This window comes from Amblyomma mixtum, chromosome 4, assembly GCF_055824585.1.
Source record: "Amblyomma mixtum isolate Tamu chromosome 4, ASM5582458v1, whole genome shotgun sequence".
Taxonomy (NCBI): domain Eukaryota; kingdom Metazoa; phylum Arthropoda; class Arachnida; order Ixodida; family Ixodidae; genus Amblyomma; species Amblyomma mixtum.
In genome coordinates this window covers 11,532,241-11,553,379 of record NC_143015.1, presented here as the reverse complement: position 1 = coordinate 11,553,379, position 21,139 = coordinate 11,532,241, and the positions used below count along the sequence as shown (strand labels likewise).

The window sequence follows — 21,139 nt, the reverse complement described above, 5'->3', positions numbered from 1 at the left end:
CGGAAGTCGCTTGGGCTATATCAAAATGCCTACTCTTCACATCGCTTTACTGCGAACTCGTCCCATAATAGAATATATATTCGATTTCCACGACGCCTTCAGCAACGGAGCTAGCAGGCGGCAGGCGAAGCGCCGCAGCAGCACCAAAACTGCTATGGGATGAAATTTGCTAGTATCGCATTCATCACTTGTACGATCAGCTCCGTATTGGCCAACGACCGTCAGAAGTGATGCATTTTTGACATGCATCTATCCCAGGGCTTGCTATAAACGCGAACAAGCAATACTAGCGCGTCTCGCCGGCGGCCGGCATCAAGGCTGGCAGGCCGGCCCGGCGTGGCTCGGCCCCGAGCGCCCTGAGGAGCGCGCTGTACGTCATCACGACGCTGCCGCTCTCCGCGCTCGCTTTGGCTCCCGCTTCCCGTCGTTGCGTCTGCCGCGCGCGGCTCGTCGTTGACAGCTAGCAAGTTGCACGCAGGCGACGAGATACGATCGGACGTTGCGACGCCGTTCGCAACAGCGCACCGCAGTGAATCGCACTCACTTTCGCACATGTGTCTACGACCACCGGAAGTAAACAAGCAGAGCGCCATTGCTTGACGTATGCATGGGCGGAGCATCGGCCCGTCTTTTCTTTTTTTTTTCCGGAGCGAGCCCCGCGTGTATGAGTTGAGGGTGGTATGTGGGGGAGAGGAGGAACATCATTTTTAATCGGCGATATCTTCGGTGTTGATGAAGTTCGCTTAACAATTTTTGCGGTGCGGCGACAAGTGATGGAATACCGATCTCTCGTGGGCTTTTGCTAACCTTGGCAAAGAGCTTTTCAGGGTCCCTTTAATGAACTTTCTCATGGCATTTTGTTGCTTTTATTTACATGAACTGATAGCCAGAGAGTTCCCATACCCAGTGACATTCTTTGTTTTTCTCTAAAGGCATGTCATCCTGAGATACTATGTCGAGAGTAAAAGGTCGCAGTATTTGACACTGCAACTCGTTAAGCTAATTCTAAATTGCTAGCTATACGTAGTCTAAAAAAGAAAAGTAAGAATGTTATTGGGTATGGGAATTCGCTGGCTACCAATTCATGTAAACAAAAAGCAACAAAATGCAGTGAGAAAGTTCATTAAAGCTGCGTAAGAAGTTACCTAATTGCACTCTAGAATTTAAGATAACTTTTGATCTAAGACCACCAGCTCAATTATGATTACATTTTTGGAACCAGAAGAGAAAAACACATCTGTGTGCAAAATTTCATGAGACTCTAATCAAAAGGTCAGTTTTAACACCCTCGTCCCCCCTTAAACATTCATTTTTTCCTGTAGCCATCCGAGAGTGGAACAAACTGGATGCCTCGATTACCCATGCCCCGACCTTAACAACATTCGCTACAAGTCTCGAGGCCAGTATTGCCGCAGACTAACGCTCTCAGTGATACACATGGGCCTCCGAGTATTCATAATCCGTTTCCCTTCCGTTCCTTCTTGTCGTCTTAATCAGTGCATCACCCCTTGCGTAGCCATAGTTTGTCTTCCTGGGTTCGATTGTCCGCTATCCGTCAGTATTGATATTGTTTCCATCATATACGCATCTTGTCTTGAGCGCCAAGGTTTTTTCTCTCATTTTTTATGTTCGTTTCTACGTGCATGCTGTTCTCAGTCAGCCGTGTTTCATCACTTCTTATGATAACCTCGTCTAAAGCTGATGGTACATCATTTGTCCTCAGTTAGGCAAATGAACCACTGTTCTAGTGGATTTATCTTGGCATGTGTTCTTGACGAAATTGTGAAATTTCCTTGTGTTGTGTGATGTAGCTCTTGCCTCAGGGTAAATGTTGTGTATGCCCACCTGCTAGGGCCCCGTAAAGGGGCCTGCAGTATTGAAAATAAATAAATTAATTAATTAAGTGGCATATCAATTGCATTCTGTGTGTTCTGTGCCCAGCGAAGCACAGTCATTCTATGCATGCATGTCAGTCATGGCTCCCGTTCCGAGCAAATGCTAGGAAATGTCGTTAACTGGAGGACCAGAATGACAAACCGTGAATGAGAGCTTGAGTGCTAGTGCACTGAAAGAAACGAACATTGCAAGACACAACACCCGAGACTTGGACCTTTGAGTCCAGTCAGCAGCATGGCATAATGAGCTGGTTGGCACGCTCTTTCTACACATATCACATTTTTCGATAAACAACCTGTTGTTGGACAGCATCCCTGTTGTCCATTCTTTCCGGTCCTTCATTTTTGTAGCGCTAAATCAGTAAGGTGTTCCAGCCCATCCATGACTTGGTATCTTGACAGTGAAAGCGCTCAAAAGGAGAAGGATGACAGAAAAGGACGACAGTATGTCTTTCCTTTTCTGTCGTCCTTGTCCTTTTGAGCGCTTTCACTGTCAAGATGGAAACCCAACTCGCCCACTCAATTCCATTATTCGACTTGGTATCCCCTTTTGTTCTTTTCATGTTTGCTGTAGTTGCTGACACAATATCAAGTGCGGCTTCCTCAGCAAACTGTGTGCCTAGGAGGGAGCAGCAATGCTTAGTCTCCCTTGTCTCTTTTTCTTTTATCTATCTGTTACTTATTAATGCAAAGACACCAGATTAAAGGGATGGTATGGTGATGCTGCAAGTAAGTGGGACTGAGTTTAGTTAATTCCTTCATTAGCCAATTACCCTAATTAACCTTTCTAGTAAGGCCAGAAAAATAAATAAAACCGAATAGGAAATTGGTCGAGCTCAGGAATCGAATCCGGTCTCCAGAGTGCGAGACAAGCATGCTACCATTCCGCCATGCCAGCTCGATGGTTTGGAATGAACAAAGGCGCGTCTAGTGAATACTTCATTTTGGGTGGAAAAAACAGCGCGAAAAGGACGGAAGACAAAGATGAAGGAAACCACACGGACGAGCGCTGACTCACAACTATTTTTTATTCAGAAAAAACAGACATTTATAGTTAAAAAGTCACATGACCTGACGTCACTCGCGCACATGCCCAGACTAACAACAGTCTAAGAACTACATCATGTGTCAAGATTAAAACCTTACAACGCGATTTTTAGAACACTGTGATTAACCGAAAAAACACGATACAGCCAGAAAAAAAACACACAACGCCACTAAAAAAACAAAAAAAAAAAAAAACAAAGCACAAATCACGTGTTGTCAAGAAATGCGACCTCTTTATCGACCATCAATAAGGAAGGCTGACTGACGCATTCACCCCGTCTTTTCCGAATATGATATGCCTCAATGAGCTCCCTTGTCGTCTTATCTCTATGGCGGAATAAAATACGTGTGTGCGCGACTAAAGGTCTGCATACTTTTTTATTTTCAAGCTTGCAAGCTTTGCAGTGCTCTTTTAGATGCGAATAGTTTGAATCTGATAGTGAACGAAGATGCTCCCTAAGTCGAATATTTATACATCGGCCGGTCTGTCCTATATATACTCTTTTACATGAAAGAGGAAGTTCATACACAACTGAACATGCGCACTCTACACACCTTGATCTATGGGAAACCAAACAACGAAATGGGCTAATGCTTGATATATTGTCATGGCGGTTCCCTATCATGCGACATAGCCCCCCCAACTTGTGTGGCGCAGAAAACACCACATTCACGTCAAATCTGCCCGCCACCTTTTTTAGATTATGAGCCGTTCGGTGCATATACGGAATAACAGCAAATTTTTTTCCCGCTCTGTCCAATCTTGTATTCAAGAAATCTTTTCGAACTGCCCTCACCAGCTTCTCGCAAGTTGCTGAAATCACCCCCTGTGGAAACCCTGCGGCTTCTAATCTACGTACTTGTAACATCAGACTGTCGGCTATGCAGTGATGGCATGAATTTGTGAGGCTTGAACGTAAGGTAGTCATTGCAATTCCATTCTTTACTAGCTTTGAGTGCCCCGAGGTAAAACTTAACACCGGTTTTTGGGATCGGGGTGAATGCATCCAGCAGATGTGCTCTTCCCTAAAAAACAACTTCAAACTTAAAAACTGTAGTGCATTTTCTGACGGCAACTCGAAAGTGAAGGACAGTCCTTTACCACATTCTTGAAAAACCTTTAGAATGTCATTCACTCTTGTATTGAAACTGTCCCTGTCTACTAAAACTAAAAATTCGTCAACAAATCTTGAGATATGCATTGCAAGACCCCCAATTTTGTTTTTTATTTCCTTGTCTACCTGGGCAAGATAAATGCTGCTTAGGGCTGGAGCAACCTTCGAACCTATGCATATGCCCTTTCTTTGAACATATACATCTCCTCGCCATCCCACGTATGTTGATTGCAAATAGAAAGCCAAAACCTCAAGAAAAGAAGACACCGAAATGCCGCACCGACTCACAAACCTGGCTTCGTCATTTCCTTCATCTATGCACTTGCGTACCGCTTTTAACATGCCTTTATGAGGCAGAGAATAATACAAGTCTTGTATGTCTATGCTAAAACCGGTACACCTTCCCGGATTTTCTTGCCTTAGGAACTTGACAAGAACATCGGCATTTTTCACAGCAAATGGATCGTCAACTGTCAATCCTGAAATGTGTTCCTGTAGGTAACTAGAGATTAAATACTGCCAAGTGCCACCTTCGGAAACTATAGCCCTAAATGGGACATCGATCTTGTGGGTTTTTGCCGAAAAAAATAAGTCCAATTCCGTTCCCTGTGATTTCTGAACCGAGGTGGCTAATGCCTTCAAATTAAACTCATTCAACAGTGATATCGCCCGCTCTTTCACAACCACGTGATCTACGTTGACCCGTTTAAAACACTTTTTGACAGCCGCCAAAGCCTTTTCATTGAACATCCCTTCCGGAATCACAACAAAATGCCCTTCCTTATCTGATAACACAAGTCTTAAATCGGCACTGTGGAAATAATCTACGAGGCCACGCACGTCCTTACTCCGTTTCGGTCTGCCCGGTGACACACCCAAGGCGTTGACGCTCTCCTCCAGGAACCTTGGCCGAAGTTCATCCTTGACTTTTCTGGAGATACTTCTGGAAATGGCTAGCCTCTCCACCGGTGATAGGATTGGCTCCTGGGAGTACTTCGGTCCGTGTTCAAGGGTCTTACGGTGTTGCGGTGGAAGTTGTGCTTCGCCCAGAAGCTGCACTCTTCCAGCTTGCTTTGCAGTCCTTTCTTTCCTTGGAAGGTGAGGGAGGGCGGAAGCCCACAAGAACTCCGTCGTCTGCAGTGAGGTTGCAAACCACTCCCTGTAGACCTTGGTTTGCTGATGTTCTGTTCCGTACCGCCCACATGCCACCCATAAGCACTCCTTCAGATACCGTGCCTGTCGCCAAAGCTCTGAACGAAGAATGCGACAAATCCGTCTTGAATGCCCTGGTGACGGCTGTAGAACTCCGCACACCAGCGGCAGATCCGTGGGGCAAAAGCCGCGCTTGAAATGCCACGCAGCTACTCTGGCTCTACATACACATACTGCATACAACGTGGCGATGTACGCTGGGGAAGACAGGTCTAAGTTGAAACACGTAAAAGAGCCCTGTGCACTAGAAATACACTGTAGTAGAATGGAAAGTTGGGCGAGTTGGTATACGTTCATTTTGGGTGGAAAAAACAGCGCGAAAAGGACGGAAGACAAAGATGAAGGAAACCACACGGACGAGCGCTGACTCACAACTATTTTTTATTCAGAAAAAACAGACATTTATAGTTAAAAAGTCACATGACCTGACGTCACTCGCGCACATGCCCAGACTAACAACAGTGCAATCAACATACGTGGGATGGCGAGGAGATGTATATGTTCAAAGAAAGGGCATATGCATAGGTTCGAAGGTTGCTCCAGCCCTAAGCAGCATTTATCTTGCCCAGGTAGACAAGGAAATAAAAAACAAAATTGGGGGTCTTGCAATGCATATCTCAAGATTTGTTGACGATTTTTTAGTTTTAGTAGACAGGGACAGTTTCAATACAAGAGTGAATGACATTCTAAAGGTTTTTCAAGAATGTGGTAAAGGACTGTCCTTCACTTTCGAGTTGCCGTCAGAAAATGCACTACAGTTTTTAAGTTTGAAGTTGTTTTTTAGGGAAGAGCACATCTGCTGGATGCATTCACCCCGATCCCAAAAACCGGTGTTAAGTTTTACCTCGGGGCACTCAAAGCTAGTAAAGAATGGAATTGCAATGACTACCTTACGTTCAAGCCTCACAAATTCATGCCATCACTGCATAGCCGACAGTCTGATGTTACAAGTACGTAGATTAGAGGCCGCAGGGTTTCCACAGGGGGTGATTTCAGCAACTTGCGAGAAGCTGGTGAGGGCAGTGCGAAAAGATTTCTTGAATACAAGATTGGACAGAGCGGGAAAAAAATTTGCTGTTATTCCGTATATGCACCGAACGGCTCATAATCTAAAAAAGGTGGCGGGCAGATTTGACGTGAATGTGGTGTTTTCTGCGCCACACAAGTTGGGGGGGCTATGTCGCATGATAGGGAACCGCCATGACAATATATCAAGCATTAGCCCATTTCGTTGTTTGGTTTCCCATAGATCAAGGTGTGTAGAGTGCGCATGTTCAGTTGTGTATGAACTTCCTCTTTCATGTAAAAGAGTATATATAGGACAGACCGGCCGATGTATAAATATTCGACTTAGGGAGCATCTTCGTTCACTATCAGATTCAAACTATTCGCATCTAAAAGAGCACTGCAAAGCTTGCAAGCTTGAAAATAAAAAAGTATGCAGACCTTTAGTCGCGCACACACGTATTTTATTCCGCCATAGAGATAAGACGACAAGGGAGCTCATTGAGGCATATCATATTCGGAAAAGACGGGGTGAATGCGTCAGTCAGCCTTCCTTATTGATGGTCGATAAAGAGGTCGCATTTCTTGACAACACGTGATTTGTGCTTTGTTTTTTTTTTTTTTTTAGTGGCGTTGTGTGTTTTTTTTCTGGCTGTATCGTGTTTTTTCGGTTAATCACAGTGTTCTAAAAATCGCGTTGTAAGGTTTTAATCTTGACACATGATGTAGTTCTTAGACTGTTGTTAGTCTGGGCATGTGCGCGAGTGACGTCAGGTCATGTGACTTTTTAACTATAAATGTCTGTTTTTTCTGAATAAAAAATAGTTGTGAGTCAGCGCTCGTCCGTGTGGTTTCCTTCATCTTTGTCTTCCGTCCTTTTCGCGCTGTTTTTTCCACCCAAAATGAACGTATACCAACTCGCCCAACTTTCCATTCTACTCTAGTGAATACGGTGTCTTCGCTCACTCCCATCTTCCTCCCTTCCCTTCCGGCGAGGTTTAGGTGTCCACCGAGATATGAGAGACAGATACATTTCCTTTCCTCACAAACCAATTTACTGACGAGCGAGGCGTAGAACCGAATGGGCGATGGCGTGCTATGGACTCCCTGGCAGCGTTGCAAGACGCTGTCGCGTTCCACTCTTAGAGGCGAAGCTTAACATCTTAACCACACATCAGTGACACAAGCAGCAACACCGCGCTTAAGGCTTCCGCCTCACCGCACTTTAGGTCAACAAAGTGTCCCCCTGAATTTTTGTACCTTTAGAATGACGCACCAGCTTGCCCACTGACGTTGATTCGGGTCAAAGATTGTGACTCGCTACACTGTCACACAAGTACGAGGCCGGTTGCATTCGAATCTGTGAGCTGCAGCACAGAACTGCTAGCTGCAACATCAGTTGAGCATCATATGGGAGTCGAATTATTGACCAACAAATGCAAGGGTACTTTAGAATAACGAAGTGTTTCCTGTGTCAAAAAAGCCGAACGGGGCTACGCTCGCAGATTGAGCACAAGAAGAAACCTCAGTGCGAGGAAAGTCTTTCGTTCCCTGCATGGTCGGTGTGCTGTATGAAATCATGGTCGGTGTGCTGTAAGATGGGCCACTGTGTTAATGAGAGGGCACGGGAGAAGGAGAGATCACTAGAGAGCAAGCGGGGGGGGGGGGGCAGGTGTCCGATTTTCCACTTCACTACAAAGAATGCAGTGTGAGCCAGAGCTAAGAGATCGGAAGCGGGCAGAGCGGGTGAGGGAACAAGCACATGTTTATGACATCCTATTCGTAAATGAAGAGGAAGAAGTGGGCTTGGGCAGGGCATATGTAATGCGAAGGCGAGACAACCACCGGTCCTCAAGGGTAACGGAGTGGATATTCCAAGAGAAGGCAAGCGTAGCAGGGGTGAGCGGCAGAAAGTTAGGTGGGCGGAGGAGATAAGAAGTTCGCGGGGATATACGGTGGCCGCAACTGGCAAAGGACAGGGTTAATGGGAGAGACATGGAAGAAGCCTTTGCCCTGCAGTGGGCCTAGCAGGGGCTGATGATAATGGTGATTCGATTATATTAGTCATACTATCCTTTTTGAAAAATTGCATCATTATGGTATACGGGGACATGCTTTGGCTCTGCTCAAAAGTTACCTATCAAATAGATTTCAATATGTCGACATAAATGGTTTCATTTCACACAGCAAAAAAATAATTTCAGGAGTCCCACAGGGTAGCATTTTAGGCCCTGTCCTATTTAATTTGTACATTAATGATATTGTGCACATCTGCTCAGATACCAAGCTCGTTATATACGCCGACGATACGAGTGCTTTGGTGCCATCATGTTCTGAACCTGAAGGAATTACTAAAGCAAATAATTTTCTGCGCAAACTGGACTCGTGGACTTTGAGCAATCATTTAAAACTTAATGCAAACAAAACAAAGGTGGTAATTTTTCGACCAAAAAGTAAACAACTTTCGTCAGAAGGAACCGTAATGTTTAGATCCGCAGCCATTGATGTGGTAGATACTGTCAAGGTGTTAGGGGTATATTTTAATTCAACTTTACAATGGAATGATCATGTAAATAGTATAATCAGCAAACTGAGCTGCATAACTGGAATTTTAAATCGCAACTGCTATACTCTTCCAAAAAAAGTTAAACTAATGGTCTATAACGCTCTCTTTGTCTCCCACCTAAACTACTCTCATTTCGTCTGGGGAACAACAACGAAAACTAATCTGTTGAAGCTTGAAAGGCTACAGAAAAAAATAGTACGAATAATTGAAAACGTTGAATACACAGCACCTTCTTCACATATCTTTGCTTCGCTTAATTTATTAAAAGTAAGAAATATATACGAATAAAATTATGCAGGCAGTACCGTTTAAGCGTCCAACGAAAGAGTACAGTTTTTACTGAAATGGCAGAATTAAGACCCAATTATCTCACCTACAGCACCAGAACTCCAGAACGATGGGAAATTCGAAAATGTCGCACTGCCTCTGGACAACAAACACTCCGGTATAATCTTCCGCGATTATTGAATGCTGCCGCTGATGTACAAGCCGCTGATGTATCCAATATGTCTCTTCCAAATACAGTAAAAGCTCGTTAATTCGAACTTCACGGGACCGGGTAAAAAGTTCGAATTATCGAATGGCCGCGAAGAAAAAACCAGCAAGAACCATTTGCATTAAGGTATATGTACCGTATTTACTGTATTTACTCGTGTAACGAACCCACTCGCATAATGAACCCACCCACCCCCGATTTTTGCCAAAGAATTTGAAAAAAAAAATTGCGTCCCTCCGTTTCGCGCCGTCACAGTCCACAACGCATTTCTTGGCGGCGCGCCAAGATGCTGAGCAGCGATAACATCACTTTTGACGTTAGCTCCAGCAAGGGGGAAGCGAACTTGGCAGAGTGCCAACGCTTGTCCGGTTGTGCAAGCCTCGTTTTCAGTACGTTTGCCTTATCATGCCATGGGCGTTTGGGGCAGACGCCGTCTACTGCCACTCAATCATTGGAACGCGCGATAGCAGCAGCAAACGCCTTTTGCGCCTTTTGCAGAGTCTACTGCCACTCAATCATTGGAACGCGCGATAGCAGCAGCAAACGCCTTTTGCGCCTTTTTGCAGAACGATACTAAAAGCCGGCGTCATGATCGCAGCGGACCGTGTGCTTCCGTTGGAGACTGATGGGTGGAAGGATAGACGACACTCGCAAAGAAAAAAAAAAAGTTTTCGCACGTAATTTGTAGCGCCAGTCAGAAGTCATAGCCTTTCACAGGCGTTGGCTGGGACCGCGCCGACAGTACTTATCCGTATTTCCGAATTAACAGGCCTCGAATTACCGAGTATTTAGTTGCGAGTTCCCGAGGTTGCGCGGAAAAGAGGGTAGGCAGCCGCCGCCGCCAACCCCTACCCTCCGGCGCCACCGGCCGCCGCGCCGGTGATGGCGCCATATAGGCTTTAACCACTCATCCACGGTTTTATCTGGTTCCATCTTCTGTCCCCGTTTAGGACTTGCGCAGCCTCTAACTATGCGGAGATGCTTTTTTTTTTTTTTGGCCACGTGCTGTGCGCCAAGCCACACAGGCGCGGCGGCGCGTAGTTCGAATTATCCGTAGCGGAACCGACTCGCTTTCGAATTAACGGGCTTTTTTATACACAGATCTCTATGGAGCTTGGCCAGACCAAGCAGTGTAGTTCGAATTATCCGAAATTCGAATTATCAAGGTTCAAATTAACGAGCTTTCACTGTATGTACAAATATTTTGCTACTCATATTTTTCTTTTTTTTTTTGTGAATGAACGCACAGGTCTATCCTTATGTTCAATTGTTTATGTTCGACTGTTTATAGTTCGACTGTTTGTTGTTCGACTGTTTATTGCCCCACTCTGCTGCTGTATACACTGTAAGGGGGCGGAGGATTTTTCAAGCCGCAAATGTACGGCTTTTCCCTCCGCCTCCTTCCACTTCTTTGTGGAGAATAAAACTTGTATGTATGTATGTATGTGTGTATGATGCAGGAGTCACAATCAGGTAGCACATGAAATACTGGAGGCCTGTTTGACTAAAAAGAAAGGCAGCACATGTGTTAGCGACACTTCTATAGCTCTTCGAAGCAATTAAATTATATTTCTCAACGCCTAACTTCGATGACATGGTCTCGTTAAGAAACCTTTGTTTGCTGCTCTCAGGATTTCAGGTTTGTGGTTCAGAAGAGCGTGCTGTCAAGGCAGTTGGTGTTGCATTATGGAAAGAAATTAGCGCAAATCATCCCATGCATTTCCTCCTTTGTCTCTGTTTTCTGTGCAAATTTCTTTACCCGAGGTTTGCGGAGCAGGAAAAAATGGGTGTTGTTTGCTGTTGGCCTTGTTGCTATTAGAGTTCTTGTTTTCTTTTTGGCTTTTTAGTATTCTGACTGCTTTTGCTTCGCTTGTTTGACACTGCTTTTGCTAAGAATTATCCTTCTGTTAAGCCGACGATACCAGTGCTTTATATGTAAGCGGTTAGAAGGGTTATTCATGGGTTGTGTTGCTGGCTGCATTCAAAGTGATCATGCAACGTGTCACATGCCCAAATTCCATGTTTTGGGCCTCTTTTCTGCCAAGTAAACAGTTGGTAGTGTCGGCGTGTGTCGTGCTCTATCTTGTGCTGTCTTAGCTGTGCCGCTGTTCTCATGCAAAATGCCAGGGTGTCTATAGGAGTGGGTCCGCCACGTACAGTGAAAGCTCGTTAATTCGACCCCCGTTAATTCGGAAAATCGGATAATTTGACACGCACGCGAGGTCCCTACAATTATACATAGGAGTCTATGGGGCGAAACTCTCGTTAATTCGAACAAATTTTGCCGTGCGTCGGTTAATTCGACTTCACTCCGCAGCCTGCCAAACCGGTGTGCCGAGAGCAAAAAGAAAAAACACTGCCACGAGCGGGGCTACTGTACGGCTGATAGGCCATCCGTATGGTCATCGTCGTCAGCAGCGTGAGCGAGGGCGAGGGAAGCGAGGTTAGCGGCGGCCGAAGCGGCTGGTGTCTTTTTTTTTTTGTGCTTTGTTGTGTCGCAGCAGTCGTGTTGGTGATTTCCGCTATCGACAGCAAGTCTCGTTTTGGCGTGTGTCGTCGTTTCCACGTGTTCTTGCTGCTACGATCGCGGTTATTTAACCATAAGGCGGCGCCTTTTTTGGTAATTGTGCGCTTTGTCAGCGTGTTTACTGCGCTGCTTGTTGTTGCTGTTTTGTTGCGACTGAGAGAAGGGTGAAAGGAAATTGCACGGGCCTACCTACTGGCTCAGCCGAGCCACCACCGCTGCTACGTGCAGATAGAGGAGAGTTAAAAGATCAGAGGAAAGATAAGGAGAACAGATAAGACGCGCGTCGCAGCAACAACCGCTGCGACAACAACCGCGTCCGCCGAAGCAGACGCTGGCTGGAAAAACAGATAAGCGGCCGAAGCCGCGCTCCCTTCCCCTCCTCCCCGCGCTGCTTTTGAGTGGGTAGCGCGCAGTGCCTGCGCGCCTCGCCTTTGTGTCCTGTCAGCTGACCGGGGATGAAATAATTGAAGTGACAGGCGCTGAACGACGATTCGTCGGAAGGTGACGATTGTGAGCAGTTGTCCCAAATGCCGAAGTGCACGGTGAAAGAAGCCGCAGAAGCCTTGTACGTGCGGGGGGACTTCTGTGAACAAATCCCTGACGGTGCGTGTGCCGCGGAGCACCTGGCAGCTGTTATAGCTATCGTAGTCGCTCAAATTCGCTCGAAAAAGCAGACGGTGATAACAGATTTCTTTGCCAAATAAAGGTACATCCTGTTGCGGCAAACATTGTTTTTTGTTGTTCATTCGATAATTCGACATTCGGATAATTCGACAATTTTTCGCGGTCCCGTCAGTGTCGAATTAACGAGCTTTTACTGTATTGCAAGCTCGTTGGTGGATGCAAAGCGATGGAACTGCACTGCCGCATGCGATCAGTGGAACGCATATTTGTGCCATATCCTTCTGCTTTGCGCTGCAGTGTGTTTTGTTGTTTTAAAGCACTCAGATGCTTGTGCCTTGTACCCTGTTGTCTACACAGCGTTGCATTCTCAAGAGTCTCTGACCACACGCTCTGTGCAACCACTACATATTGTGGTCTGCATTTTGATGGCTATTGTATTTACCTTTCATGAATCAGTGCAGAAAAGGACACAAACGCAGAAAAGAACACCGTTCCCTTTTCTGCACTAATCCGTAAAAGATGAATTAGCAATAGACCCGGTCTTCCGTCTTAGCGTACCGTATTTGCTTGTGTTTCCTGTTTGCATTAAAAACCCACGCTCACTTTTGTCGTGGAGAATTTACAATTTTTTTTCCAACCAAAGCAGCATGAGAGAAAAATTTGATCACAAATTATTTAGCTGTCACAAGCAAACACCACTGGGTGGTCCATGTTATAGCAATACCTTATGCAGCATTGCATGGCATCTTCTTTTGTGCTATAATGTATAGCGCAGAATTTATTGCCGCTTGTCTGATACAATGCCAACGTGAAAAACGGGGGCAGGACCTCTGTCAAGCTTCCGAGCTTCTAGTCCTGTCTTGTTCTCTAATACAGAGAAGGCTGACTGACTGATTGAAACAAGAAAGCATGCAACCAAAATTAGGTTTCCATATACTCCTTTACTCTTTTTTAGCGAGTGTTCAGCATGTTCTCTATCCCACTGCAAATGGCCGGCACCACCAATTGGCACAAAAGTGTCAGATCATGCCGTGATACAGCAAACATGTTTTGAAGCAGACAATGCTGAACACCAGCAAAACAAATGCAGGCGATGCAAAGATGCAACCTGTCGACTGTGTGCTTTTGTTGGTGATGGGATGGATGGATAGACAGATAGATGGGCATATGGTATGAAATTTCGGCTCTTACAAAAGAATCTGTCCAAACTTTTTTTCTTGTGTAGTGAACCTTCCCTTCAAAATTGATGTCAATGTTTCTGGGAAAAAGTGAGTTCGATATGCGAGAAAATTTTGTTCTTCCAGAATAAATCAGTGTTTTAAAGGGTTACAGACACTTAATTTTTGTTTGTGTGTTTTACTTCTTTGCACTGATGTGTAAGGCATTGCTATACACGGATCACCAAGTGGTATGTGCCTATGATTGCTAAATAATTAATAATAAAATTTTTCTCTCATGCTGTTTCAGTTTCAATGGCACTGTGACATCAAAAGTCCATATAGGTCACATGAGGCGTAAAAACACTGCAATATAATATACATAACCCACTGCTTCTTCATTAGTTGTCATTCCAGCTCATGAGGTGGGTTGGCTTCAGCACTGTAGTGAATTAAAATGATGAAGAAACGAGTATATTGCAGTTTTTAGTGTGTAAGCACTAATCTGACGGGTACCAACCCTTAGCAAAATCGTTTGTCGTCTGTTCGCAGCTGGGCTAGCACGAGCGCTCTGTCCCACGGCACTGTCGCTCACTGTCGTCTTCTATGTAGCAAAAATTTATGCTTTTGCACTGATTCGAATGTAGTAGACCTCCTCAGTAGTTTGTTTCATGCCTTTCCTGACCTACAAAGGCCTTTCACGTAACAGCGATCGCTTTGCTGAAGAAACCTAAACCGAAATAGCATGAGAAATTCAATTAAAAATTATTCAGCGGTTGTAGATAAATACCACGCAATGATCCATGTATATTCATTTATTTATTTCTCTATGTAATACTGCGGAGTCGCTTGACTCCAAGCAGGTATGAGCACAGGCATGAGCACAGATACAAATAAATAAACAAGATATGCACGAACGTCATGCAAGAGCAAACAGATGATGCGAAAAAAGAGACCAAAAAGACAAGGGCTTCACATACAAAAGGCTCTCAAATTATCAACAAACGTTTCTACATTCGGGTTGTTCACTACACATTTCAGCAATTCATTCCACTCTGCAATTGATTTGACAAAATACATATGCAATACATATATACATATACAATACATATGTCTTATGCATTATCACAAAGATGGAAACACGCGACCAAAATTAAGCGTACGTACTCCTGTAATACTGGGCGTGGGTGTCATTTGTCAGGCAAGATCATGGAAATCAGATGCCATTGCCTAGATGTGGCCTTCACTCCTCAGGGTCTACACGCATTACAGGGGTGACTGGATACAAACCAAATATACTCATCATCATCACCTTGACTGCACCCACTGCAGGGCAAGGGCCTCTCCCATGTCTCTCTCCCAATGAACCCTGTCCCTCACCAGTTGCGGCCACCCTATCCCCGCAAAGCATACCTAAGGTTAACTAAGCAGCACCAACAGGCATAAGAACACAGCAAATGACTCCTAGTTACCATATTTATATGTGTGTAATGCCCCTGCCACACGGCAAATTTAATGTCATTCTCATCGAATGACATTTGTTCCACTTAATGTCATTTTTTTCTGTGCGCTGCTACACGGCAAAAACTAATGTCATTTGCAAATGATGGTGATTGCGATGGAAAAGAGAGTACAGCATACAAAAATTTCGATGTATGCTTCAATACGCTGCAAAAAGTATTGCTTTGCTAATGGAAACCCATTTTAAAATCGTAATCCTCATTGCAATAACGTGCTGATCACTGCTACACCACGAGTCCAAGCCTAGCCAAAGCTCAGCCAGCGGCAGCCGGCAAATGGCGGACGTCATTTTGTGAAATGCTCTCTATGGTGAAATTAGGCAGTGTTAGCTGTGCGTCCGCAAAAGCTTTGCGCATGCTGCGGGCGCACCTTGCGCGCACTGCCGCCCGTCCTCACAAGTTTTAGTTGGGAGCACGGTGGTTGGGAGGGAGTGACTAGCGTAGCGCGTGAGAAGCACAACATATCATGGCGCCATCTAGAGGACAGCAAGTCAAACCTCCTGAACTGAGTGCCGAAGCAATGTTTTTCTCTTTTATTAACGGCAGTAATGAATGCATTCCAAGGCTTCGTTTTTTTAAAAATGTAAATCAATTGAATGAAATGAAAATGCAGATTCTAGTGCAAAATAGGAGAAATACTTCGCCCGGGGTCGTTGCTATGACGACAGTGTACGCCGTACATAGTTGAGCCTAGCATCAAGAAATTCTGAAATTTATCTCAAAAACGATTAATATTTCACACCCATATTGTTACGGAGGGATGACAATGCACAAAATAAAAGCGAATACAACTGTTTAGAGCAAGCTATCGCGTCGAAAAATGCAGCGGCGACGCAGTATTCGGTTCGAAGCGGACGGGCCGGGCGTCGCCATGTTGTGAATGTTAGCCACGCAAGGCTGGTAGCGAGAGTGAGTTTTATTTTTTTCCAATTCTATTTGGCATTTTTATATACATAAATGAACGACCGCACAATCATACGGACGCGGAAATATTACATGCTCGTGACGCTTTTGTAATCGTGTTTTTCGGTGTATATTCTCACCAAGTCTCTGGTGTCGAGGGAACACATTAGCTCGGAGATCGCTGGAGAATGAGTTCTGTTAACTCATTCGGTACCTAATGTCATTTTCATCGAATGACATTATATTTTCTCGTGTGGCAGCAAAATAATGTCATTTTGAACGAATGTCATTCAATGGGAATGACAAATTTGCCGTGTGGCAGGGGTATAAGTCGACCCATTTTTTTTTTTTCAATAGAAAATACGAAGTGGGGGGAGGGGGGGGGGTTGACTTACAATCGAAGCCACAGCATGGCACCATAAACAAAGGTAAGACAAACGAGATATCAGGGATGCTAGAGTGTCGTTGCATTTTTAGTGCATGGCCCGGTTGCATCCCTCTTGGTGCTGGCCTTGAGCAGATGCTATGTCAAGGCACAGCACCAGCACCCCATCCCCACACATGGTGGTCAATGACGGCTGTTGATAAGCAGCAGACCAGCACCCCCCTCCACCGCCCTCTCCACACGTGGCTGCTGATCGCAGCTACTGATAAGCAGTTGCGGCCCGATAACGCCATCGCGTTCGACTCTTAAAGGAGAAGCTTAAGTGTCCTCCAAATCCTTTTTTTTTTTTGTTTACTGTCAACTGCGCACCCGGCACTCATGGGAGTGTGGATAGTTGATGGAAGGACTGCTGTTCCAATCATGCCAGCACCGCCACTTGGAACGGCAGCGGAGCCGGGGAGTGTTGGTAGTTGACGGAAGAGCCGATGCCGCTCACATGTAGTCACGTAGTCTCTCTTTCTTTCGCTCTGACGTATTTGATGAACGCCTGCTGCATTTCACAGGTTTTTAATGTAGTGCTTCGTCAGTTGTTGTGTTCCGATGCTCATTGACAGCTACATTCAAGATGGCTGTCATTCTTTGCGCTGAACAAACGAACTGCGCGCTGGGCCACAAGTCTGATGTTTGCAACGGGTGGTACAGGCGTGGCAGCTGCAGCGAGGCAATATTTTCAGCTGTTCCACGCAATGTCGTGGTGCAGTTGTTTGCAAAGGGTGGGATTTCGCTGCACGACGTGAGAACAATGTGCTGTGAGACCGCAGCAGTGATGGCGACGACAGCTCTAGGGAAGCAATGGCGCAAGTGTGGGTGAGTAGCACGGTGACTAATACATTTTTGTTTCGTAATGTGCCCATGGGCACGCCGTGTGCGGCAGTCGATGGCGGCTGATGATAAGCGGTGGCAGCCAGATAATGCTCCGCCATTCTATTATCAAAGGCCAAGATTAAGCGACCTCCAGGTTTTTTTGTTTTTTTTCTGACATGAGATATGGAGGGGTCGACTTACAATCGTGTAAATATGCTATGCCTACAATGTCAGCTCTGGCATCCTCAAAAATTCCATGATCGGGTGATGTTTTTCTCCATGCTGTTGCCCTCTGTGTCACCGCATACATGAGAGACAGAACATTTATTTTTTTCTTTCCCCTTTCACTTCCTTTGTCCCCCTCCCCACGGACAGGGTAGCAAATCAGCCAGTGCCCAGTTCACCTCCCTGCCTTCCCATTATTCTCTCTCCGTGTGCCATCCAGAGAAGGCAAAGCACGCTGTCCTTCCCTGCGCAAGAGGCCAACACACTGCTGTTGCAGCTTTCCTCATGCTGACAATCAGCTCATGTGTAAAGTAAAGGCGCCAAAAACCACACACACACACACAAGACAAGAGAACGGGACAGAGCGCCACTCACAACTTCTCTCGTCTTGACAAGTCCTCTTGTCTTGTCTTGTGTGTGTGTGTGCTTTTTGGCGCCTTTACTTTACAATGAATTACCAACTAGCCCGGAAAGAAGTTCTCTTAAGCTCATCCGTCTCTGGGTGACGCCAACTTCCACAAGTCTTGCGATGCCCACAACACAATTGTGCAGTGGTAGTTAGTGAAGACTCCATTTCCCTGAAAACACCTGAGGCAAATTGCACCCCAGTGGGCATTAAAACTGCCTCAGATGTCCTGCAGACATCCGAGGGAGTGCCCACTGGGCCCCACCTCAACCAGGAAGTTGGAGGAGAGCATCTCACCCGCTGCTGCTGCCCAGGGTGAGCATGAGCTGGACCCTGCCTCCTCCGTTGGCCGTGCGCCACTGCACGCAGGGCACGTGCGTGGGCACCAGGGGGCTCAGGTAGGCCAGCACACTCCACTCCCCACACTGCAGCAGGCACCGCTCCCTGCCTTCCACCGGGAACTGCAGGGCACAACACCCCAGCCTTCCCTTCAGCTGCTGTCAACTACAACCGTAAACAGCACAACGTGCAGATATGCACACACACCTCTCCCATGTCCCTCCTATTAACCCTGTCCCTCTTTGGCAGCTGCGACCACCGTGTGCCCGCAAACTTCTTAGTCTCATCTGCCCACCCAACTTTCTGCTGCACCCTGCTACGCTTGCCTTCTCTTGGAATCCACTCCGTTACCCTTGAGGACCAGCGGTTACCCTGCCCTCGCATTACATGCCCCGCCCAAGCCAACTTCTTCCTCTTGATTCCGACTGGGATGTCATTAACCCGCGTTTGTTCCCTCACCCACTCCGCCCGCTTCCGATCTCTTAACGTTACACCTATCATTTTTCTTTCCATGGCTCACTGCATTGTCCTTGACTTAAGCTGAACCCTCTTTGTAAGCCTCCACGTTTCTGCCCCATAGGTGAGTACCGGTAGGATACAGCTGTTGTATACTTTTCCCTTGAGGGATGTTGGCAAACAGCGATTCATGATCTGAGATAACCTGCCATATAAGTGCTCCACCCCATTCTTATTCTTCTCGTTATTTCCCTCTCATGATCAGGATCTGCGGTCACTACCTGCCCATGTAAACAGCATGGCTTTAAAGGGCAACTCCAGCATGTTTTCCACCTCCTCTGATTTTACTGAAACTTTTATGGTACGTTCTCCACAATTTTCTTCTGGTCCTTTGTGTCAAGTTTCACAGCAGGGCGATGTTTTGTTGCAGCACAAAGTAATATTAAAACTCCCCATTTCGTTGCCTCAATCAGGGCGATTTCTGCAGGAAACCTTGTGTGAGTGATGACACTGAATGCACAGCCGTAGATATTCACACTGCATTTGCTGACGGACAAAATTCTGAGTTTGCTTTTGGCCATTTAAGACAAACAATGACCAAAGCTGTCATTTACATTTGCCAGTTTAGCCAATCAATGCAAGTATTACAGGCTTTGTGATAGTATCTCTGATGTTATACCATACGCTGGTCTGTCACTATGTCGTCGTTTGGTAAAAATCCAGTTCCGGATTCCAGGTTTTTGCTCTTTGAAAGTACTTCTAGTCAATATTTTGAAAAATGTTTTGTGTGAGAGAGAAGGGTCTAAGGAATGTGATGTCATTACCAACTCAAAATTAAAAACAAAACCGCCAGAGTTGCCCTTTAACTACTTGCAAGCAATCTGCACATTATTGCTACAAGAAAGGGGAAAATTTTCGCTTGAATGCTCAAGCTACTATTAGGTGGTGACAGACCTCAGTCAGACCATACTGATACTAGCACTGTTTGTAAGGTGGCTAACTTCCAGTTTCCCTCAGAGAAGCCTGAACCATCAGGGACAGCATGTTAAGTGGAGCTGCTAATATACAGTATATGTTGGGCCAATGCAGGACTGCACCTATCCCAAGGAGATACATCTCAAACTGCATACTACATCAACACACTTGAGCAAAACGATAGCTTTTAACAATAACAATTACCCCAGGATCCTTAGCTGAGGCACTGCAACCACTTCCTCGGCCCAATAGATACAATAAACCAACGATCAGAGTCAGTGCATAAGGGGAAATGTGGGAGCCTACTTGACAACAAACAGTGTGCATGCGGACCAGTTGGTGCAGATTCAAGAGCGTGATAAGAAGACAGTATGCTGACACGGGACGGTGCCGCTTCTGGCATCCTGTGCCAACATGCTGCTGTCTCACCATGCTCTCAAACCACAGGGGCACTCGTTTGGAGCTCTGCTCCATTATTCGCACTCTGTAATAAGGATCACTGGCTTGGCTGGTGGCACTACTACTCACAACGCGACACTGCAGACGCCGACCACAACACAGAAAAGAGTACACAAAAGACATTTTGCCTCCCCACGGGAGCCTTTTGTTCACAGTAAAAAACGAGAAGCAGGGGCACAGGGAGCGTGCATAAGCAGTTGTCAGATTTCCACAGTTTCGGTTCAAGGTGTAATCCAGGGTTTGACGGAATCCCGTCTGGTCAGGTAGTGGCACAGTAGGATGTAAACTTGGGTCACTGACCACGTCAATAAGGGGGGTTAGTTGACGTTTCGGAACCACTACGGGTTCCTTGTTCACAAGATTGGGAACAAGGAACCCGTAGCAGTTCTGAAACGTCAACTCACCCCCCTTTTTTGACGTGGTCAGTGGCCCAAGTTTACATTCTATTCGGTTCAAGGTGTGACCGGTCATTTGTATCGTCACAGATTCCAGGTGAAGGCGGGGGAATTCCTTCTTTTCTGTCGCTGTCGATAACGTGCTGTTTCGATATGGAGTGTCCGGCGATAGCACTGGAATCCACTTTTCTGTTTTTAACGTCGTTTTTATGATCCTTCAGGCGCCTTTTTAGGCTAAACACTCCATATCAAAACAGCACAATATCGACTGCGGCTACAATTGCGCTCTCACATTAGCAGAATGCATGCCGAGGAACGATGACAGTCTCATGAGTTTGAATTTGGGAGCAAGACCCCAACAAGCAAAGACGCGTGTAACCAGCTTGATAGCGTTGTGTGAATTAGGCTGAAAAACGGGAACCGCGCTTTCTTTCAACTGCCACCCAAGCCCACCCGCGCTTATCTTGGAACCAGGCACAACGCGAAGCCCTGTGTTGGGCAGCACGAAAGGCGCAAAGCGAGCGTCGTTTTTTACAATGCACCAGTGACAGCGCTCTAATGACGGCGG

The 21,139-nt window shown here is 45.9% G+C and overlaps 1 protein-coding gene across 2 annotated transcripts in view; it reads right to left on the bottom strand.

Annotated features, from left to right (window-relative positions):
- LOC149345700 (uncharacterized) overlaps window positions 1-21,139 on the bottom strand; it is a 63,323-nt gene that overhangs the window by 18,224 nt on the left and 23,960 nt on the right. For both annotated transcript variants that reach the window (XM_089586204.1, XM_089586205.1), the window contains exon 6: window positions 18,245-18,408. In XM_089586204.1, coding sequence (XP_089442330.1) covers window positions 18,245-18,408 — 164 coding nt within the window. The remainder of the gene's footprint in view (window positions 1-18,244; window positions 18,409-21,139) is intronic.